A 25,351-nucleotide genomic window follows, 5' to 3' on the forward strand; every position below is an offset into this window, starting at 1 on the left:
TAATTGAAATTCAAATAACTTTTTAATTATTTGATGAATTTTTCTCAAACCTTCGGCAATATTTTTTATGATTTTTTTCTGCTATTTTTACAATAAACTTTTTTTCAGGGTGAACTTCCCCTTTAAGCACGTGTGAACCCAAACTAGAACATGATTAGAATCACGAACGCTAACCGCAGTCACGATTCAATAGCAATCATCAGCGATGATTCAAGATTTACTTGTAAAAAGGCCCTTAATCACTTTTACTCCAAATGTGAATAACACTTAAGTTACACCTTTACATCATCAACCGGGAGCGTAGGCCTACAGATGGAGAAATTTTTCACGACCAAGAAAAAAAACCCTTACCCTAAGGATAGATAGAATGGTAGAATATTATATAATTTTCCAAACAGTATTATGGTTGTCAATATCTATCACAGAATTTTGATTTTTGTACTTAATATGTCGAAATTTTTGCTTGCTCGCTCGCAACTTTATTTTGGCTCATAATTACTCCACTGCATGTCGATCGATCACCAACCAAATAAAGGTATGTGAGCAGAGGAATTTAGGTTTTACTCCCTTTTTAGTATAACCCGTCCTCAAAATGTGATTCATTAACTGATTTATCGATAATTGATTGATTGAGAGCTACTGAGTTTCTTTCAAGACAAATTTTAAACAATCATATTCAAACATAAGGAAATGCAAAGGGAACCTGAGTGCCAGAGAGCATTTTCCTCGTATAAATAAATAATTGACAACATAAGCTTAATGCAAAACTCTAAATGTAGATACTTTTATAGACCTATCCATAAATCTTTCGATTGTAATGGCCATATTTATAAGGAACAAGGGAAAACAAATCGGTTGTCAGATAATTTTGGCATTTTTATCGTTTTTCGTCATAGACAATCCCTATAACATGGAATGGAATGATTATAACTGAATCAAAACAAGGACAGAAGGGTGAAAGATGTGGAAATGATGACAATTAGATATTTAGAGAAATGCTTGGCGCGACTCATTTTGTATGATTTTCATGAATGATTTTGAGACTTTTACAATATTGTTAAAATTAAGGGAATTATAAGCTGAAAATTTTGAGGGGTTAGATATGGCGGATGGAACAAAAGTTGGAACAAAAGTTCTAAAAGATGCGAGAGAACGAGGTGAGTGAGCAAACTACCTCAAATATTATTTTTTTCAATAGTTTTTGACACAATATTCGGAAAATAATATCCATTACCTTTGCTTTGTTTGTTGTGAAACTTATTTTTGGAGAGGCGTTCCCCAATCCACCCTATTGATAGATCTATACGCCAGTGTTTTGACCGTCATTTGCAAGGGCGATACATTTTTGGGTAGAGTAATCGCAGGGCGACTACGTCCTAAAACTTCCTGTCATGTTTCAATGGGCGGGGTCAAAGTTGCCTAACAACAATATGTTAATGAAGTGACAACAACATCGTAAGGCATGATGGGAATGGTTTCACTCTGAAAAAGTCGATGTGAAAATGGATGATAATACATAAAGGAGTCATGTTTCGATTAGGATGTAGCATTTTGGAGATATGTACTGGATTGCAGTGATGGTAAGGTTTCAATATAAATTCATGTCTTTGTTTTTCATGACAAATTAGCGTATAATCGGAGGGTAGTCAGTTATGTTGACTGCGCTATCTGCCTGTGCGGTGGCTTCGCCGCGGCAGCTGCAAGTGCAAAGCCGCCGCCGAGGACGGGGGCTCCCTCTGTCGCGCCGCGGTGTCTCGACTCGAGGAGCTCCACCACTGAATGAAGGCGAAGCAGCGAAGGCGAGGGAGGAGCACGAGCAGAGGTCAGTAAGATTTTGTAAGAACGAAAAAGTGAAAGACCAAATCAGTCACATGCACATGTGGGAGAGAGATACTGGCCATTCCATGCTTTTTGTAATTTGGTGGGGAACGGCCCCGATACTTAATTAGCCTAGGCTGATGGCGATGCAGACTCAACTCTCAAGCACTCACACATTGTACGAGGTTACTATTAGACCAAAAGCTTCGGTCTCTGTTATGTTGGTTGTTCAGCTGAACTCCGTTGGCTTCACTCACCAAATACAGAGACCGAAGTTCTAGCGCGATCTGTACAGGGGACTCATGGCCATATGTTTATGTACTTAAGATCGGATAAAACGGGGAAGTGAATTTGCGCGACAGCTGAGGTAAGTCACTGTTTTTGTCCCTTTTAACTTGATTTTTCTCCGGTTTTTGGCTACTAATGCCAAGAGGGAATATTAATTTGCATTTTGGTCGCGTTAATTTTCAAAATTTTTATTCATTAAAGACAAAAATTGAAGAGCCCCGACGGGGGGATTTTGCATTGCAAGTCCCCTAATGGTGGGTGCACGATAGCGAGCCGTCTGTGTACGAGGAGAAATAAAAAAAAATGTTAAAAAACTCCTCGAAACAGACGGCTGCCAGCTGTCTAGGTTAGTATATGTACTAACCTCGATAGACCGTGCTTGACCCTGGATTTCGAAGTAGTCGGCAAACATCGCTTCATTGCTGAAGTAATATTTGCCGAAACTCCTTCTCGCTACGCACCAGGGCTCTTGCCGGTAAGTACAAATGTAGCAATAGATTAAAGAAATAGGCCTATGAAAATAATAATCATTAAAAAAAAGCAAATTTCGCTTACCTCGGCCTCGAAAGTGACTTCGCTTGTCTCTTCCACAGAAATACAAGGAAGCCCGTTGGTGGTGCTAATATAATAATTTCACAACCTTGATTCAGCTCCTTGGTCATTTTATAACTGTATCTAAATTCTTTGAATGTGCAATCCTTATGATTAATTTACTAATTATGGGCATCAATGAATGAAATACCTTCAAAAACATAATTAAAGATTATTGTTTGTGATGATAACACTTATTTGCAATGAATTTAAGAAGATGACTAATAAAAAAAATGAAAATAATATACGTGCCTGGAAAGAAACCAGCGGTACAAGCTTTAACGAACGTCAATAATACGTATACGGTATCCAAAGGTCTATACAATGAAAAGATTGGACACTTCACAGACTTCGCGTTATGCCTTGCGTCGATTTGCATGTAGAAGTAGTGTAGGTGCCTAGTCTTTCCCTTGTCGTGTCTTTGATATGATTATAAATCGCGCGCCCTCTTTGGGCGAAAATTTATATCCGCGCTGATCAGTTTTCATCTGCGTAAAATCTTCACTAAAGATCAAGAAAATATACATGTTTTTTAAAAGAAACTTCAAGGAGAAGTCACGGAAGGATCTAAATGATTCGGCAAATGCCATAGCAGAACTAATATTTTATGTGGGCAATAGCCCAGAAAAGTTTAACTGTGTCGTGTGTGTCGAGGGCATACATGTACGACTGATATTCCTTCGCACGCGAGATGCTTTGAACCCATGGGTGCTATCAAGCACTTGTTTACTGCTAGTAACTTGGGAATAATTTTTGTATTCAACAGAGCGCTCAAAAACTTGAATTTTGGGCATATTTTTTGTACGCCCTCTATTGGTGCAAAGTAATATGGCAAGAAAATTTTCATTTTTTGATCTCTATTTTTAATTAAGAAAAAAATAATTTAAAGAATGAAATTTTAATAAGAGTCAAGTTGTATGAATATTAGGTGTAATGGAAACTTTCAGTGTAAAAAAATCAAGCATTTGCCCCAAAGAAAAAGAGAAAATAAGCCAAACATTGCCACCCTTATTTTGCCACACATGGAGATATAAGTGAGAACAAGGTTATATCATAACCTTGTTCATTGACTGAGTGCTCTCGACTCAAGGCCAGGGTTCATTACCACAGGCACCGTACATTACATACTGTTGCGCAAAAAAAAATTAAGCCATAGAACTTAAAGGACAAGTCCACCCAAGGAAAACTTGATTTGAATAAAAAGAGAAAAATTCAGCAAGCATAACACTGAAAAGTTCATCAAAATTGGATGTACAAGAAAGTTATCGTATTTTAAAGTTTCGCTTCATTTCACAAAACACCTAGGCCTATGGCTATATGCACATCTCGGTTGGTATGTAAATGAGGAACTGGTGACATCACTTTCTCACTATTTCTTGTGTATTTATATATGAAATATGAAGTATTTTTATTTTCTCGTCATTGTCATGTGAAATGAAGTTTCATTCCTCCCTGAACATGTGGAATTCCATTATTTTAACATTTTGTGCTTCAGGCAAGGAGGTCCTAATCGTCAAATTTGTAAAAATTGAAATGTTGTATACAGTGTAATTCAAAAAATAAAAAGCAAAAGAAATAGTGAGTGAGTGACTGACATCATCAACTCTCTCATTTGGATGTAACTGGCTCGCTCATATTGCTGTTGAAAATTGTTGAAAATAAGCGAAATTTTGAAATGTCATAAGTTTCTAATTTTTTTTTTGGGGGGTACATCTGATTTTGATGAAATTTTCAGCATTGTGCTCGTCTAATTTTTCTCTATTGATTCAAATCTACATTTATCTGAGGTGGACTTGACCTTTAAAAGAAGTTGTGTGTTGTGGGCACCAGAAGTGGGGTCACAGCACGTGCGACCCACTAGTTAGAAATCCACTGCGAAATGCGGTTCATGGTGCAAGGTTAGTATTAGTAATACTACTATCCTCTCGATATATAATACGTGTGAGTGCGATGCAGAAAACTGAGTAGACAGCTGGCAGCCATCTGTTTCGAGGAGTTATTTGAATTTTTGAATTTTAAAAAAATTTCTCCTCGTACACAGACAGCTCGCTATCTTGCAGCCACCATTAGGGGACTTACAATGCAAATCCCCCGTCGGGGCTCTTCAATTTTTGTCTTTAATGAATCAAACTTTTGAAGATTAACGCGACCGAAATGCAAATTAATATTCCCTCTTGGCATTAATTGCCAAAAAACAGGGAAAAATCAAGTTAAATGGAACAAAAACAGTGACTTACCTCGGCTGTTGTGCAACTTCACCTCCCTCAGTCCCTGTTTTATCCAAACTTAGTGCATAAACATATGGCCATTGAGTCCCCTGTACAGATCGTACTAGAACTTCGGTCTCTGTATTTGGTGAGTGAAGCCAACAGAGTTCAGCTGAACAACCAACAAAACAGAGACCGAAGCTTTGGTCTAAAGAAAGAGTTGCAATTCAAACGCAATTAAAAAACAAGAAAAATCTTTAATATGCAACTTGATTTTCAGCCAGAAGCACCCGCATTCGGGACTTGTTTATGCATGTGCTTTTACTTGGTACTTGGTATGACGTTCCTCCGAAATACTCCAAGAAGAGTTTTAACTGGAGGTGTGCCGGAGAGTGTGGTCTAGATTTTGTGAATTATTGGGTCTTTAGTAAGAGCATTTTTGAAGGTTGCTATTGATGGCTGTTCTACAGTTTCTGGTAGAAGGCCATTCCATTGTTTGATAGCTCGGATGAAGAAGGAATTGGCAAATGAGTCTGAGTTTGTGTACTGCTGTCAGAATTGTTGAGTGTGTCCTCTTCTGCCCCTTGATGGCTGGGGCTTGATTTAGTTTTCATAATCTATGTCCAGTTGGCCATTCAGGATTTTGTACAGGCAAGTAAGGCGATGACACTTCCTTCTTTCACGGAGTGGGGCCCACTCTAAGTCCTTAAGAATGGCACTGATGCTAGTGTCACGTCCGTATGTGTTAGAGACAAATCTAGCCGCTCTGTTTTGGACTCTCTCTATACTATCTACATGTATATTCTTCTTTGTGTAGGGGTCCCATGATGCAACAGCGTACTCAAGGTGGGGTCTAACGAGGGAAGTGTATAACTTTTCTTTGATGGAGGGGGCACAATGGTAGAAATTTCTATTAATGAAGTTCAGTACCCTTGTTGCTTTTGTCGTAGCATGTTGTGTTTGTTTGTTCCAGCGAAGGTCGCGCTGGAGCTGGATTCCCAAGTACTGGACGTTCTCTTTTTCTTCCAGTCTATTTCCCATCATTGTAGGGTCAGGCTTCCTCTTCCGAGTGATCCTCATGGTATTACATTTTGATGGAATAAACCTCATCCCCCAAGCTTGGGACCAGTCAACCATCTTATTCAAGTCCATTTGCAAAATCACCAGGCGACTTGATGGTGTTATACACAAGGCAGTCATCTGCAAATAGACGCGTTGTACTGGAGACGTTTTCATGGATGTCGTTGATAAACATCAAGAAAAGATGGGGGCCGAGAACGGTCCCTTGCGGGGCTCCGCTCAGGACAGATGTCCATTCAGAAGGGATACCATTGATGACCACCCTCTGAAAGCGATTCGTTAAGAAGGAGGCTCTACCCGTCCTCGATAACTCCTAAATTTTGCTTGCTCCACCATTGCGATCCCAATGGCTGTCATCCGTCTGTGTAAGAGGAGGACAAAATAAATTTAGAAAATGTTTGAAAAAAATCAGTCTAGGTTTGATTAGTCAAATGAGGAATTGGTCTGTCCAGGCCTACCCCCACATTTTGCAGCTCTTCAAGTCCCATCAAGACCACTCTTCCACTTTCACAATGTAAAAAAAAAGTATCACAAAATTGATTAACCAATCAAATCACAAACAAGATATAGGGTCTAGTTTAGATTTAGACCGATAAATAGGTCTATTTCTGTCAGGAAAACTACTTCACATATGACGAAGGTTTGGCAAAGGGCAAGTCTAAGAAAAGGACCTCCTATAAACTTAGCAGACAAAGTTTTCTTAAATTGTAATTTGAAAAATTAAACATTTGGGCATTTCTAATCCCACCAAAGATTACTGTACAGGGTGTATGAAGTAAAGCTGAAAGCAGGCGAGTTCTTGGGCTTGCCCAAAATCATTTCCTGCTGGCAGAAATGGTAAAAAAAAATAACATATTGTTATGGGAATAGCATGTTGAATTAATATTATTAATATTAAAATCATTTTGCATTTTTGTAAAAATGATTATCAAAATCTTACTTTTTCACGCTGCCAAGTTGATTTATTTAGGCCTATTTTTTTTTTTAAAGGAACTTCCGAACTAGATCTACATTTAGACTTTTTTTTTACAGATGGCTATCATGGCTTATGCTCCTATCTGGGCTTTAAAGTTTGTCAAGAAAAATGCTGGCGCAATTCTATTGTGCTTATTTCTAGCCATACAGTTGAAACCATGCTGTGCTGGGACTGAGTATTAGCCCATATACATACTTGTAAAAACCAAAGATTTTTGTCTCGTCTCCATCGCAGAGCGAGACTACATGTAGGCGCTGCTTTTCTGACAACGGCGGCGGAAATGTAAGTTTTTGAAGTGACTTAATAACTTAGAAAGCATATGGACCTACATGTAGTTCATGAAACTCGGACATAAGGGTAATCAAGTATTATTGAACTTCTTCCACGGTTTCAGGTCAGATGACCAAGGTCAAAGGTCATTTAGGGTCAAGGAACTTAGACCATGTTGAGGGAATCAATATCAAAATCTTAACCTAAGGTTAAGTTTTTGAAATGTCATCATGTAACATGTGTAAATTTATGGACCTGCCTGTAGTTAATGAAACTTACACATAAAGGATGATTAAGTATTACTGAACATCCTGCCTCAGTTTCAGGTCACATGACTAAGGTAAAAGGTCATTTAGGGTCAATGAACTTTTGGGAATGTTGGGGGTATTTGTTGAATTTCCATCGTACATTAGGCCTACATAACTGAATTTTTATGAAGCTATATAGTTCATAAAACTTAGAAATATTATAATCAAGTATCACTAAACATCCTGTGCAAGTTTCAGGTCACATCACCAAGGTCAAAGGTCATTTAGGGTCAATGGACTTTGGTCATGTTGGGGGTATTGTTGAATTACCATCGTAACTTTGAAAGTTTATTAATCTAGTCCATAAAACTTGGACATTTATAATGAGTAATCAAGTATATTTATCACTGAGCATCCTGTGTGAGTTTCAGGTCATATGAACAAGGTCAAATAAGGTCAATGAACATAGTAGTATATTGTTATATAATTCATGAATGGCGTTTTTTATGGATAATTATTTTCTATCATTTTCAAAGTCAGCACTGCTGCTATATTGAATCGCATAAATTTGAGTTTTATTGTAAGCCCTAAACAACAAGCGAATTCCAATTGTATGCATACATAGCGAAATTCCTTATAAACCAAATGAAGTATAAAAACAAATACCCCCCGCAAAAAAATAGAATAAAAATAAATAAATAAATGAATAAGTAAATAAAAAATAAATAGAAACTCTTTCCTATCTAGGCCGGGGGGGGGGGGGGGCGGGGGGCCTGGGAAGCCCCCCTCAACAAATCGTGCGATATTTTCGCCGTGTGAAATTTTTTGACCGCGCCGCTCACTGACTACTTTCAAGTCTTGCGCAACTTTTGAGACCAATTTTGCGTCACCCGGGTACGTGGTTCCGATATTATGCAACATTGTGTAAGTGTATGTCAGACCGAAAATTGCTCAAAAATGTGATTTCGTATACAAAGTCAATGCAAATTGTGTTTTCAACCAAAATTCATAAATGTATGATTATTTTTAGTTTTGCTAGTCTAAATGTATTCATTTTATGCTTTTTATAATCACAGAAGAGTCCCCAACAAATTTCATTGAAAAAACAATGAAAAACAAAAGGTCCAAAAAACAGGGAAATACATAAGAAATTGCAAAAAACAATACAATACATAAGAAAATGATTTGATATCACAATTTTTTCATGTACACTGTACATGTACACTTGCTAAGGACACCACAAAGACTTTGTATACCAAAATTAGTACATTTGGAGCTTTATTTAGGGAGTTAGAGGAAAAAGTATGATTTTGCATACTAATTATGCATAAATTAGCATAATCACCTAATAGTGATTCGCATGAAATAAATTACTATATATACAGTCTTGTAGATTATGTCCCAGGCAACCCGCGTGCCAATTTTCGGCGCGATCGCGCGGTCGATGGCCGAGATCTTAGGAACTCCCAAAATACCCCGGCCTAGATAGGGTTAACTAACCCAATGCCCTCTGAGATATTAAGACCGGAGTAATTGTCGAAGGAACAAATGTCGTGTCACCACATGTATCTAAATCTGCATAATATGTTTTTACTCTCAGGCATTTTATGGTTCTCCCCCATATGAATGAATTGAATCTTTTTTGCCGTATAGTCCCAGAGTCTAATTTACACTGTATACATGTACATTGTAAATCATTATAAAGGGATGTCAGACCAATTGATTATTAGAGAAATGGGCAGAGCCTTAAAAAAATAGACAAATGGCGATGAGACAAAATGGTTTACATGTACAATCTGGATGTAGACGAAGCTACATACCACATACATGTACTTAGCCCAGTCAGCATTTTGATAATGCAGCTTCCAGAAAAGCTGTGACATGACATGTATGTAGGATTGTACATCTGCGTTGGATGCACTACATGCACTTGTAAATTGCTGTTAGAGGTTTTGTCTTGAAATCCTTGGAGATATTGATCGGTTTCTATGAAAGGATTTATTGATTGCGCGCTAGTTATAAGCCGATTGTGTAAACTGGACCTCTTAGGGCTTGTCCGAAAATCTATTGATGTTTTTTGACTTCAGCTTTATTGTAGGGCGTGGAGGGGGTGTACAGGAATGTGGATGCGTACCCTTGTTCCTTCAAGATTTTATTGAATTCATTTGATGAATTTATAATCATTAATAATGCTGCATTGCAGGCGAAATTTTTTATTTTACTTTTTTTTGTGTTATTTTTTTAACTTATCATTATTATTATTGTTGAATTATTGTTGTTGATTTCATTATCATTATTATCACCATTATTATTATTATCATTATCATAATCATCATTATTATCATCATTATTACTATGATCATTTATTTATTAGGAACATTTCAAATGTGAGACAAAATACAAAAAATAACAGCAATGTATATACACTTGAGGACAGAAAGCTTGGCTATTGTACAATATCTTCTGAGCCGGTAGGGAAAAGAATTTTGAATTCTTTACATGTAATGTAGATACATGTATTTTCTTTCAATTCCAGGAAGTGGCCTAAACGATATGACAACTGTTATTAAAATTATTCTTGTTATTACTATTTTGTTGACAGGTTGAATTTTTTTTTTTATTAGAAAAAAATTGAGGCTTTTCATCTCGAAATTCAGACAACATGTAGTCAAACATTATGCAATATTTATTACTTAGTTTTGTTTAATTACTAAAGTAGTTACTGGACCATTGATTGTTCTTGTTGCTTTACCATGGGCTATTAAATCCTGACTAAAGACTACTAAAAGATCTAGCTATTGGATAACAGTAAAACTTTAGTTTTTAGGATAGTTTAACATTCATGTAGCAATGTGGCGTTTTGTTACTGGTCAATTTGGAAATAAAGAAGCTCAAATTTGTGTCATTTTTTTGCTTTATATTATTTTGCTATATGTTTTTTCTTCTATTTTCTTCCTGCAGATATACTGTATGCTACCAACAGTGCCACACACATTCTGAGGACCGCAATGAGAATGGATGCCGATGGCGTCATCGTCTGGGAAAATCACAGCCCACAATCTTCATCTTCTTGAGGATGATCCTGCTAATGCCTCGGGGGACGGAAGAGGCGAAATGATGCCTGACGACGATTTGAACCTCAGGACTGCTGACAGTCCGTCTTCCGTTGAGAGCCGGCAGTTGGATGACTCCCCGATAGATGAAAGAGCATCACCGGCAAATCTTAGGGAGGAAGCCAAATACCAGGAGGAACTCAGGGAGAGGGTGAAGAAGTCCTTTGCAGATCTAGGAATTGAACCTGAGGGTGTGTTGTTGAAGGATAGCTTGGATGACACTCCAAGGGATTCTATTGAAATCAAGGAGGACCTTCCATATGGGGAGATTCGGGAAGGCGAATATGACTCCAGGAGGAAAAAGAAAAGTGTTGATAATGATGTGAATGAGGATGACATTGATTCTAGCGAAGAACTTAATGATGGTCATGATGATCATGGAAATGAGGAAGAAAATCATTTGGAAGCAGAGGTTCCTGTAAATGATGATGATGAAGACGAAAACTTCCTTGCAGACTCTCTTGAAGCGGAGGCACCTAATCATCAAGGTCAATCTGACCACAGAGCAGAAAATGAAGACTATCCTGTTCATCAAGGTGATGACATTGAGCATGGAAATAATGACAGTGCTCCAGATGTGGGAGTGAGTAATGACCCTCACTTTGAGGATGATGAAGAAGAAAATGATTTTGTAAGAGATTCCTTGGAAACAGATCGGGATGAAGCAGAGCTGGACAACCTCAATGACTCCAACCCTATCAGCCTTGGAGAGGTAGATCAAGATCAGTTTGATGGAGATGCATCTGATAGCTTCCCGACACCTGTCAACCAAAATATTCCTGATGAGAATGATCCTGGAGAACCTGCTGAACAGTTCCCATCTTTGTCACAACCATTGCAGCCAGAAGATGAAGTTGATGACAGAAGTGCAGATCCATTCCATGAAGGAAGTGATAAATTAAATAATCAAAATAAAGAGGAAACATTTAGGGATGATGCAGGACCTGTTTCAGAAAGGCCACCTTCAGAGCAACAGTATAAAACTCTAAATAGAAATAGGACATTGGATGGTAATGATGGTGAATCTGATGATGGCATTGGTGAAAACCCGAATAGTGGATCACAGAATGGAGTAAGGCCATTTGTCAGTGACCGTGATACAACTCCACTAGAACATGATTATGATGATGATGATGAAGGACAAGGAAGTCCAGCGGCTTTAAGAGGGGATCAATTTGGAGAGAGTTATCCTGATGATGATGAACAGAATTCAGAAAAGCCACCTGTACATAGTCATATAAGGAATCTGGAGTCTAGAGAACAATCGCCTGTCCTTCCAAAGCCTTCACTTTCCAATTCAAATAACAATGCTAATGGGCCTCATGAGAGGCCCCCTTCTGGAGGGTCAGTACATTCTGGTCATGGTAATTTGAATAGCAGGCGGAGCAGCAGTAGGCAGCATGATCCTACAGGTGTTCTTTCAAGTCCAGGGCACCGGACAACCTCCAGGAATCGTACTCCTGTTAGATCGAGAGATAGTTCTAGAGAAAGGGAATCAGTGTCAAAAGAGTCACAACGTAGCAGGACAAGACAGTCATCAAATGACAGATCTCGGCAGACTTCCAGTGGAAGATCAAGACAGGCACCTAATGATAGAGTGTCTCCTGCTTCACCACAAGCTCAGTCAGCTAACGTGAATGGATCATTGAGGTCTAGAGATGGTTCAGGAGGTCCCAGGGACCAGTCCTCGAGAAACAATGAGAGTAGAAGGGAGAATGGTCGCAGAGGATCTAATGATATTAACATTCCTAGATATTCACGCAAAGCTATGAATAATTCAGATATAAATGATGAAAGTTCGAAGGAAGACCTCAGGAACAGTCCAAGCAGAGGGCATGGAGCAAGAAATGGATCAAGTAAGTTCAGAAGAGTACCGTCTGGCTCAGAAAAAGCTCAAACAGTGGAGTCTGTCAGTGCAGGTAGCAATGTTACGCTTTCCTTGAAACCCCCTCCAGGACCTCTGCGACAAAATGTATCTTCGCCAAATGCCACAAAGGCTGCTGGGCAAGTTGATTCTACTGGGAAAAAACCTAGCCCAAGAGATTTCATGACCCCAGGGCAGCGATCAGAGATGGAGGAAAATAAGCAGTTCTGGTCTGACATGCACCAAGCTGGTGTCTTCAACCAGCCTGTGAATCCATCCATTTCAAACACTTCAACTGTTAACCCTACCTCCAAACCAAGGAATGAGCAAGTAGAGAAAGTGAAATTAAAGAGCGGAGAAAAAGTTAGGGTGGAATACATATCAGATGACAGCGATGATGAAGATCTTCACTTCGTAGATGAGAAAGGAAGTCCTATTGATCAACTTGGTAGACCACTCTTTGCCCCACAAACTCCCGAAACGCCAGATTTAAGGATAATGTATAGAATTAAGCCTTCTCCACCTCGACAGAAATCAAACAAGAAATCTTCAAGTGGAAAGCAGCAGACAAGGGAAGTGTCTGCAGCTGACTCTTCAAGGTATGGTAGTGGTTACAGCACCAGGAATGGATCAGGACAGAAATCTGGTAGAGAAGGATCCAGGATCCCTGTAAGAAAGTTGGTAGATAGACAAGTTTCTCCCATTGAGGATGAGATTGAAATTTCTCCAGTTGAAACCCAGCAGGAGGGAAACTTAGATTCCGCTCTCCCACCTGTGGCACAAGTTGAGTCTTCAAGAGAAAGGCCTGTGAAATCTGCTTGCCTCCAAACAGGTTTAGAAGATCTACCAACACCTGAAGATGTTGAAGAATCTGAGTTAAAGAGTCCTGTTCAAGAAGTTTCTATTCAGACAATGGACCGTGAAAGTGCCATTCAGACGTCAGATGAACATATCACAGGGAATAATTACAACACACTGCCGTACCAAAGTCCGCTTCAGTCCCCAAGGCATACAGGAGAAACAAGACCATTTGGACAAGTGAGGGTTGCTCCTTTTCAACAGCAGGGTCCAGGGCATCAACCTCCTGGATATAATCAGCAGGGTCAAATGCCATTTCCTGCAGGTGCATATGCTCAGCCAATCCCAGGAAACTACCAGGGTAATCCACAGGCACATTGGCAACCTGTCATGGGACAACCTGGCTACCCAAACCAAGGCCAACAGTTTGCGGCCCCTCTTCAGCCACAGTTTGTGGATCCATTGATGAGTCCTGGAATGAACCAGCAAATGCCTCAACAGATGATGCCAAATTACCCTGGCCAACAGCAATACCCACAACATCACCCACAAATGCAGGATCCCATGCAACAAGGACCGTTTCAACAACAAATGCCTCAGCACCCGCATTCTGGACTGCAATACCAATATCAACCGAATCCACAAGGTCCATTTGCTAGTCCGGGTAGGCCAATTCCGGTACAAGACATGGAAGACCCTTACCCACATGAGCGAGACACATCTGGGCAATCAGAAAGGAAACATCCAGGTCCCAGAAGGCAACAGCCCAAACCTAAACACAACTTCATTGACATCAATAAAACATCAGCCAAATTGAGACGGGATCCTCCAAATAAAAAGTACACAGAGGGTTTCCAGCAGAAGAAGGGTTTAAGGTCACCAATGAACCCTAGGCAACCTCTGCCACAGATCTCCAGGGAAAGCTCTCTGGATGATGGCCAGGAGTCCTCAACTGGGTGGACACCACATGGAAGTGCAACCAGCCGATCAAATGACCAATGGGCACAGGCAGTTATTCGCGAACAGCAGATGATCATGTTAGCTCGAGGTATGTCAGATCCCAACATCTATCCCCAAGGACAAGGGCCTGCACCACCTATGCGGAATGGGTCCCTACCTGGTAACTATGGAGGTGGAAACACATACCAAGGTGGCTATCCCACTCCTGACACCAATCTTAACCAGGTTAATGGTCAACCCTTCAGCTGGTCTGCAGATCGTGCAAACGCCTATGCAAGAATGAATGCCATGCAGAATGCAAATCAACCTGGAGTGGGAGGTCCGTTTTCTGTGGATCCTCGAGGAAGCTATGAGGCCACCCAGACAAGTCCAAGACAAAGGATGGCTTACACCCATCCTATGCCATCCAGGACAAGTCCTTTCCAAGTGCTTCCTGACATACAGAACTCTGGGAGAACAAGTGGTGAGTTCACGGTTGATTTTCAGTCATCATGAAAGGCAAGTCCATTCCAACAAAAAAAAAAAAAAAAAAGTTAATCGAATAGGAAGTGAAAAATCAAACTAGCATAACACTTAAAACTTAAAATGAAAATCACATCTAAAATAAGGAATTAGTCATATTAAATTTTGTATTTGAATCAACATTTGTTGGGATGACGTTGCCCTTTGATCTCTGGTACAAAGTGGCATTATATTTTATACTGGCAACTTGTACAGTTTACAGATGTACGTCATGGGCGTACATGCCTTTGCAAGTCACACTTTTCATTCAAGTGGGATGGGGAATAATACACTGACAACTCAACCTACATGTAAATTAGTGGTTCAAGAGGGTCAGTGTTTGGATTCAAATTGAGGTTGAAGTAATGAAATAAAGTAGAACTGAACTGAGAAAAGACTCGTATCGGCTGGTATTCTGATTGAACTTGGGTTTAACCCTAGTGTAAACGAAAGTTTCATACCACTCTTCTATCGAAAGCTGGGTTCAAATTATACTTCTATATTCATGGAAAACATAAGATATCAAGTAAGTACTGAAAAATTAATTACTCCTAGATTTACAAAAAATGCACCCTATCCGTTAACAAGACCAATATTATAACTGGGAATAATCAAAGTGCGCAAAATATAAATCGTTTTATACTCTTCATACCTGCAGGAGAAGACAAGGAATTGAGGACCAGTGACCCTGATGGCTACCTACTGAAGCTCCAGAAGCAGAAGCAAGGGCCTCAGTATAAACCGTACACCCTCAAGGACTTCCAGAATCTAAAGAAGGATTTCAAGTTTGGTGGTCTGGGGCCGGACAAGGAAACTATGAATATCAGGGTAAGATAATGATGATGGTGATGATGATATGCAACATTAATATAGCTTTTAATACAATGTTTCTGTTTGTAAGCACTGCCTATTATTTCCACAGCTTCACCATGGTCACCCTTATCGGGCTTTTGAATATTCAAGGAATTCCTTTCCTAAACCAATTTACTACGCCTGCATGGAGAGCGGTAAAGTTAGATAAATGCCTTGTCAAAGGATGCGAGTAGTGCAGTGGCATTTGAACCCCAGATCTTATAATTTTAAACTCAAGACTTGTCCACAGAGTTGCAACACGTTTAATTCAAATTTCCACAAAGGGTTGTTCATTTACTCTGGCATTAATTACACAATACCTCAATATGACCTTGCTATGAAATTTACGACATCGGTAAAACGCCAAAGCATCAGTAACGAGCCATTGTTGCCCTTTGGCGTAAGAGAGTCGAAGGCGCAACTGAATGATTTGCTAAGAGATGCCACAGTAGTCAAAGAAAAAAAAATACATGTATCTGTTGGCCATTTGATGTCTGACGTGAGGAGAGGGTATTTTTATGTCAAGGAGTAGACAATCTATGGAGGTGATTTGATGTCTGGGAATGGACAATGGTCTTTGTGAGTGATTTTTAAGTCAAAGCGTTGGTGGAATTATTTCATGTCTCTATGTCTCTATGTCTTTCATCCCTGCAGAATGAGAAAGTGGCCCGGCAGCGGGATTACGCTCGTCAGGTGATGGAACAGAACAAGAAGATGATAAGGGCCTCCCCCCAGGCCAGTCATACCCCAGGGAAGGGCAGCCCACAGACAGAAACCTCAAAGAGAGAACTGGTAAGATCCCTATCGAACCAAGCGTATGTTTCATAAAACTTGTCATAATAACAAATTTACAATAACAGTTATAAGCCACTGAAAGCATTCAATTTCATTGGCTGATAGTAAATTTGTTATAGAAATCTTGCGTTTGTCATTATAACAAGTCTCCATGAAACGTAGCTCAAATCTGCAAGGCTCATTCATCGGACCATAAATTGTTAGAACATTTAATAGGAAATATTTTTGCTACTTTGAATCTAAAATATGAAATAAAAGCCAATTTGTAAATTTTACGAATAATTTCCTCACTTTTATTGAATACAACTTCCTTGTCCTTTTTGAGCCTGTAATATCTCCAATGCAAAAACATGTATACATGAGAAAGTTCCTGTAGATTGGGTTAATGCAATTCTGTTCTGCACATTTCTGACAGTCACATATTCTGTCTCACCTGGCTTTATTAGAGGTTGGCTAATTTGATTTGTAATCCATATCTTGTTATTTTACTCTTCCAAGTTTAGGCTTTAGGGTCATGATTGGTTAATTTTCTTTATTCTGGAATTGTTTGACCTTGATTTGCTCAGTATTGATGCCTGGGGTGGAGGGCACTTCGATTGACGAGTGGATACCATGCGTGACCCCCCAAAAAAACATGTAAAAAGGATCTTTTTCTTCAAGATAGTGCATGTTACGTAGGTAATGTAATAAGGGTGTCCAAAACACTAAAATAATGAAAAAAGGGAATATATTTCGCTAGGAAAACCCACGTGTTTAGGGTACTATTTATGAGGATATAAATAGACTAAAACTACTTTATACATTAGATGTACTTTTTGCCCCAACACTGTGTACGTGTCTAGGGTCCGATTTGAGCGAGGTGTGTGGGGTGATACTAAACCCAATGAAAGTAAAGGTAAAGCCGATGTCCGTGACATAAACTGTAGGGGATAACAATTATCGTTTTACTTGTTTAGGGGGTCAATTCAGGGAATACTTGTCAAGGGTAACGTTTTCTCTCCAATACTTGTTAAGGGTAGGTTTCACCGGCCAAAACTTGTTAAGGGGTGCATTTTCAGAACATGGAAAATACTTGTTTAGGGTGCTTTTCGAGACCCCATGGTCAGTATTGGTCAAACATGGTATCCAATAGTCAATGAAAGTGGCTCCCCCCCCCCCCCCCGGTGTTTATGATATAGATTTCGTTTCTATTTTGCATGCATTAACCACTATTGACTTTGTTCCTACCGTATTACCCCCACCCCACTGTAATCGTACAGAACAACTCATTTCCATATGGGTCATTTAGGTGACAAAGCCGCAAGATTTTGACAAGTTTTTAGACGTGTACTGGTGAGAGTGCAGAACATGCAACATTTTCCATTTTCTTCTTCTTGTTTTGAGATTAATTCTTTCAGAGAATATATCAAAGTGTTGGACTCACATGGTCATGTTTGCACATCTAACCCTCACCAACGCTTTGCCAAGAAATTTGTGTTGCGATAATTATGATCCCCCAAAAAGATTCATTTTAGAATAGGATATTCTTTAAATAATACTATACATTGGAAAGAGTATATAGGTCTCTACCAATTTTTATTTATTTATTCTTTTTAATTCAGCCACCTCAGAGGACACACCCAAAATGGTTTTTTTTAATGAAGAAAATTTGACCAGGCAATTTTTGGAGGACCATTTTTCTCTGTAGGCCGCAAGCAACATAAAAACATCTTGTAACATTTTATTCGCATTATCTTCCCTCATTTCTTACCCTCCCCCCCCCCTTATTCTCTTTCAAAATCATCTTCAAATCCTCACTGAAATTGGTGGTCCTGTTCCTACCATTCCAGATGCTAGCCTATGCCGATTCGGTCCCCCTTCCCAGAATAAGGAATAATAATAGCCCGCGGATCAGTCGCCCAGGGACACCAGATCTGTGGTCAGTTGAATTTTTTTTTTAATAGGATGGCACATGCACTGGCTTTTAACATGCACAGAGTGTGTTTGCTGTTATCAAAATTAATCCTCTTCTTAAAATGACAAATTGTATTCCTAGATATGAACCTCTACTGTTTCACTTTAAAGATTATAAAAACCAACAGGCTTTAATAGCACCACCTCCATTCCTCAATTACTCATATCTGGCCAGGTTAATTACCCATAATGCAACATTTTGAGCAGTGTAGTATTGTTATATACACTGCAGGCCCACTTGACTAATTCATGACCCAATACATTCCTACCACTCTACTACCACAGTAATTATGTTACCAATTAAAGGGGCAAAACAGCTTCTGGGACTCTTCCTCTCAATAATGTTTTAGCTTTAAACAGTCTACACAAATAATAATTTTCTGTATTATAATTATCTCAAAGAGGTATATTTTAGGACTAGCTACATATTTAATACAGGGAACATACATGTACATGTAGGCTATGTGTATTTGAATCAGTGATCGGTCAATACGCCATCACGTGACCATAGCTGCGAGGATCATTCTAGGTTTTGATGTCACCTCAGTGAATATAAGTGCGTTGTATTGTCAATTGCAGCGTTGGTGTTTTATTCACCATTAAGGTGGCATCACTTGCTGCTAAAGTGCTTGCAAGTTGCGTAATCAGGTAGTTTATTTGATGTTCATGTACGTGCTAGTGTTAACGCGTCGCTTGCATGAAGAACGCGCTTGATGCATTTTCCAAAGTTTTTCTATTATGGCATAGATGAATCAGAGCTGCAGCAAGAATTTTGGGTGAATCAGGGGAGTGTTTCATCAATATTTTCATCTGACAAGTTGTCAGATCTGACATCTTTCTCTAATGTTGATTGGCTGAGAGGTACTGTTACTATGGTAACTGTCGGATAAAATGGGACATGTAGTCCTTTCATGAAACGCTCCCCAGAGAGCCAGAATGATGATGAACGCAATCTCTGATGGCGAATCCACATAGACTATATTGCCCGGTCTATCTTTTTTAACAAATAATATTTCAACTCCCTTCGGAAGCTTTATTTTCCCCTCAGCGCTGCGTGCTTCGGGCAAAGAATAATCCCTTGCGAAAAATATAACTCCGTCCTGAAGGGAGAGGAAGTGTTATATTCAAATTGTGTGTAATGTAATTCTGAAATCATTCAACAGTCTCAAATAGGTTAATCTCTGTCAATATATTGTGAGGAAGATGATGCCCATACAGTACTCCAAATTGCGGTTGAACAAAGTGTTCAATTTCATTTCCACTAGATGGTCAACATTGTAACCTAATACATTTCAATTCTTGTGTTGAAGAACAGTCTGATTTCTACCCAAACAAATTTAAGGGATTTAATACAGTACAGTTGCTACATGTACAATATACATAACATGTATTGAAACAATACCTTCCATGGAAGAGATTTCTACCAAATTCTACCATTACAACATCAAGCACCCTTATTAACACCTGAAAGTGGAAGGTTAACTACTCCTAAAACTTTTAAAAAGAGAGAAAAAATTATAAAGGTAACATTATTGTGTACTTGGTCAGACTTATACTTTTTTTTTGGGGGGGGGGAGAACTACTTGCATAATGCTGGCATGTGATGTCATGTTGAGCAGATGTTGCAATGAAAGTTGGACAGTGGTGAGATGGATTGTGTTTTTTTTTGGGGGGGGGGTACCATTAAAATTGTTTCAGGTTTGGATGACGGTTGAATTTTATATTTTCACTTTCATATACAGTATGAGTGTTTGGGGGAAACTAACTGCACGAATGGGAGTCTTTTTTGCATTTATCTTTTGTGTTTTGCAGTTTCTATTTTCCTTTCTAATGGCGAAATCTGACCTTCTAATAAATGCACTTTTAGAAAATTATTTTTATCTTAATACGTATATATTCATATATTTTTTCACATTTATTCTTGAATTTATTATGGCCATATTGTCCAACGTTGGATTTCCCCTTCTAATTGTAATCATAGATCTATTTTTAGATGTGATTTGTATACAGTTTCCAACAATCTTTTCAAACAAGTAAGCACAAAAAGAATATATATCAACTTCATGTATAAGGTGTTACAGATTCCTTGCTGGAAGAAGCCTTTCCATTTTAAAGGAAGGAATGGGCAACTAATGTCTTAAAACTATAGTTTTTTCTTCCAAGTTATGAAAATATTAACATTTTGAGAGACAAGGTTTTATCAGCCTATTGAGAATGAGATAAACCATTCAGCGAAGGCCAACCCACCAATAATACTAGCTGCACGTCTTTTGCTTGTTTCACTATCGTTTTTGTAGGCCCTGGAATACGCAAAACATATCCCGAAGCCTCCTGCACCAACACCGCCCGAGGTGCTCCATGACAGACTCTACGGCAGCGGGGCCAACTCCAGGAACAGCGGGAGTGGGTCCAGGTCCTCTAGCGTGAGGGAAGAGACCTTCAGCAGCCACGAGGAGAACACTGCCTTAGAGATGGCACGACTTCAGGAACTCACAGAGAGGCACCAACAAGAGAAGAATGAACTTGATAGATTAAGGAAAGGCCTCTCAACGTGACATGGGTTTGAGTGGGAAGAGTCAGGAAATGTGCGAAACCCGCAGATGTCCCCAGTCAAGGTCTTGGGCCTACATACTGTATACTAGCCTGACATCGAGGTAATATGTAAAATCTATAGGAAGTCTTAGACCAGGTTTTCTACCAGATGGACAGCGTAAGAACCATAGGTAACATGTGAAGCCTACAGACGGTCTTAATCTAGGTATGCCCTGCAGACAACAGGGTTGACTGGAACTTACATGTACGTCTAAAAGATTAAGGAAATGTGTTAAACTACAGATATTCCAGGTCATGGATGTGTAGATAATAAGGGCCTATCAACAGATAGGCTTAGACCACGTCTTTGAGCTTGAGACATCTGCATGTAGGATGACAGGATCAAGAGTGCAAAAGCATTACATGTAGGTAGGTCCTAACATGTGAAACTCACAGATGGTCTCAGTTCAGGCCTTGGACCTACACACAAGAGGATTGCCATGACCTTAGTGCAAACACCTTTGTTCATGTTGAAAACCTATAATTAGACCAGGCCTTGGGCCCCCTCAGACAGCTAGGGAGACAAGACCAGAGTGCAAAAATGTGAGGTTATATGTACATGTAATACCTAACAGACCCACCTGTGCACCACTTGCCCTGGATTGCTGCTTTATTTCTATTTTTTTCGAGCAATAGTTTTAGATTTTACCTGAGAACGAGTTAGACCAACTCTAGAACCACATGTAAATCTGGTGTGATGGGTTTTTCACAAAGCTGTACTTGGGTTACACACAACTTATTGCATCATGACTGTTGACCCTTTTTTGTGGTTCTAAATCAGATTCTAAATCATTTTGATTCCTTTCAGCTCCAGTTGACATCAGATCTTTGTAGAAAAAAATCCTTATTTTTAATTGGGCATTTTGCTTAAACAGGGATAATTTGGAATTTTCATTTAGCATATTAAAAAAAAATGGTCACCGGTCACGTATGTAGTCGTGCGTGAATTTACGAACAGCAATGTGATAAAGGCCCCTGGAAACTACTGCAGGTAAAGATATATTTTATTTCGAGAGGTTCCAAATTCCTGAATCCTCAATTGTCACAAGAATTTTAGAGACTCCGGGCTGCATCTGACTGCCTCTGTACACTTATCTCCAAATGCCCTTGTTCCATTAATATTTAACCCTATCTAGGCCGGGGTATTTTGGGAGTTCATATGGCCTTGAGATCTCGGCCATCGACCGCGCGATCGCGCCGAAAATTGGCACACGGGTTGCCTGGGGACATAATCTACACAAGTGTACAGTAATTTCTTTCAGCGAGCGGCGCGGTCAAAAAAATTTGCATGGCGAAAAATATCGCGCGATTCGTTGATGGGGGGCCTCTGAGGCCCCCCCGGCCTATGATTTAAGGTTGTCAGTCCTGAGTTCCATTATATAATCTGGGTCCCATCTTACAAGGACTTACGATTGATCTAATCATTCACAACTATGGAAAGCCAGCAACGTCAATAGCGAGAATACATTTTTCTTCAAAATATATTCTAAATGATGATCTATATTCATACATTCAATGTCTTTCTTGTCAATTCAACTCGCTTCTCTTTGTTTACAAAGGACATTTTGCAAATATCCTGGAGATGAAATGATGACATTGATGGATTTCCATATACTTGGGGTTGTTCAGATCAATTGTAATTCTTTGTAAGGCAGGGCCCTAATATGCAGTTTAGATATTAAAAGATGAATCCTCTGGCCTTTCTGGTTCCTGTCTTACAAAGAGTTATTGACATCAATATCATAATTCATAATAGAGGAATTATACAAAGTGGCCTCAGAAACAATAAGACCATACTGAATTTTCACGAAAAGTGATAAATGATAAAGATCACACTTTGAATCAACATATTTTGTGGCTTGGCTGATCAGACGTCTAATCTCAATATTTAAAATATTTGAGGGCATTTTAGATAAGGCTATATTTCAAAGATATAGAAATGGTGGCAGTCTTATAGGCCCAAATTCACAAGGTGGTTTTTAAAACCATAGGTTAAACCAATGGTTTGTGCAGATTTTCTGTATATAAGTTACACTTATTTCCGCTGATATTAAAGAAAATGTCCAATGCTGATGCCGCTTTTGTCAGTCTGCCAAATTGACGCCTGTTGCCATGGTTAAATACGCATTTTATTCATGAGTCCACTGTTTGAAGAGTGGACTCATTAATTCAAAACAGTGGACTCATGATTAAAATAGCGTGGAAAACCACGGCAACAAGTGTTGATTTCGGACATTTTTTTAAAAATAAATTAGTAAATAAGCGTAATTTATACAGGAAATCTGCATAAACAATGGTTTCAACCGATGGTTAAAATCCACCTCTGTGAATTCGGGCCATATTGTCTGAAAACAGTCTTCTGATGCTTGTGAAGAAATCTTTCAATGCAAAATATAAGCTTGCTACCCACGTTTCAGCTCTAAAATCTTGCTCGTTATGAGCTGTCATTAAATATTTTAATTTTGAGATACAAAGTTTCATAAGCCCGGCCACGATGTGCATTTTAGAAGTGGCGTTGCTTGCTTTTCTTAGTTGTTTTGATTGGATTAGTCGCTACTCTTTCTAAGACATGGTGCCCGCATCCATTTTCTTAAAATTGATTTTATTTAAATCATCTCTTCACCACCTTGATACCTCATTCCATGATACATACTCACTTTGACAGTTCTCTTGCTTCATTTTAGATATGTTTATTTGAAAGAACTGTATTTTACAAATCGACTTGCCAACCGACGATCAATGCTCCGAGAACAAGAATTGAAGGAAATTCAGGCAATCCATTCGTATTCCTTATTGGAAATAATTGTGTTTCAGTCCACTTTAATGGAGAATATGTTAGAACGTAGGATAGATTTATAGGGAGTCCGGTAAATGGCCACTTTTGATCATGTGTGTGGCCAAAGTCATGAAAAATCTTGACTTTAATTAGTTATAAGTAAACAATTTTAGAGATTTAGGAAGGGAACAAATGGGTGCAGTCTATAGGACCCCCAGAATTCTATAGTCAGTGGGCCAATAGGTCAGTAGTCACTCTGAACAAGCTTATGATCAAGTTGAAAACTTCATAGCCCCTAATGTATATATTTCATTATTGTATTTGCATGTGTAGATATGTTTCCCGGTATTGTGGATCAAGTCCGAACACTGTCAGTCAAGATAGGGAAAGATAGTACGGGTGGGTGTTTCATAAAGCTGTTCCTAAGTTAAGAGCGACTTAAAGAACGTCTGGTGATCCTTTCCTGTGGTAAATGGTATATTCATTGGCGATGGTTTAGCGCGTAAGAAAGGTTCACCAGTTGCTCGTAAAGTCGCTCTTATCTTACAAACAGCTCTCTGAAACTGCCCCCAGGTTTGTAAACCAAAAAGCCTTTCATAGCCATTTATACTGACGTTCCTGTTCACTCTCTGATTGGGTCGCAACTCGCAAGTGCGCAACCAGCCTGGGTCCCATCATACAAAGAGTTGCGATTGATCCGATAAACCTCAACTATATAGAAATACATCAATGCCATAACTTTTCCTTCTGGAAATTTGCACATTTTCCTCTTGTAAACAAAGAGGAGCATACTGAGTTTTCAAGCAAACGATGAATGTATGAATATACTTCATATCTAGAAAGTAATTTGAGTAATGTTGATGTGGCTGGCTCTCCATAGTTGTGGTTGATCGGATAAATCGTAACTCTTGTGAGACGTTGCCCTGTTTTCTGTCTAGCGAGTGGGATCTGAAGGATTCAAAGTGTCTGTCTGGGTGCGTCGTGGTCCAGTGGTTCTGACTATCGCCTTTTAAAGAGAGGGTCATGGGTTCGAATCCTAGCCATGGCATGTTTTCCTTCAGCAAGAAATTTATCCACATAAGGCTGCACTCTTCCCAGGTGAGATGAATGGGTGCCCGGCAGGATTAATTCCTTGAATGCACTGAGCGCCGATGATGGCAGCTTAAACTAAAGCAGGGGTAATAATAGCAGCGCTTTGTATCCTTGGGTCAAAAGTCCTTTATAAATCCAGCTATTATTATTGTTGTTGTAAGGAGATTCTTTGCATTCATTCACAAGGTCTCTTTAATCAGTTGCCTATAATAATACGGTGTTAGCGATTGGTTTATTGCTGATTCGTCCAATTACCAACTGGTCTATCATTTAGTCTACCATCAGTTCTTCCACTATTCACATGATCTAATTGCCATTTCGTCCACTCACCATTTTGTCTAACAGCCAGTTGGTCCAATAGCCATTTAGTCCACATACCATTTAGTCTGATTGGACTAAGTATTAATTTGGCAAAATGAATGAAAATGAAATGTATATTAGACCAACTGGTTATGAAGCGAAATTGGTCATAGACGAACTGGTGACTAGATGAAATGATAATTAGACCAAATAATAATTGGACTAGGGGAGTGTTTCATCATCATTTTTGTCAGACAAGTTGTCAGATATGACAACT

At 39.1% G+C, this 25,351-nt stretch overlaps 1 protein-coding gene across 1 annotated transcript; it reads left to right on the forward strand.

Moving 5' to 3' along the window:
- The first annotated feature begins 1,441 nt into the window (after positions 1-1,441).
- LOC121420020 (protein piccolo-like) lies at positions 1,442-22,082 on the forward strand. The gene is given in 7 exon segments (XM_041614543.1): positions 1,442-1,580; positions 10,440-14,676; positions 15,373-15,542; positions 16,221-16,358; positions 18,191-18,239; positions 18,242-18,279; positions 20,612-22,082. Coding segments are annotated over 6 exon segments (4,833 nt in total). The 5' UTR covers positions 1,442-1,580; positions 10,440-10,496; the 3' UTR covers positions 20,870-22,082.
- The last annotated feature ends 3,269 nt before the right edge of the window (positions 22,083-25,351 follow it).

This window comes from Lytechinus variegatus, chromosome 8 (genome assembly GCF_018143015.1).
Source record: "Lytechinus variegatus isolate NC3 chromosome 8, Lvar_3.0, whole genome shotgun sequence".
NCBI lineage: Eukaryota > Metazoa > Echinodermata > Echinoidea > Temnopleuroida > Toxopneustidae > Lytechinus > Lytechinus variegatus.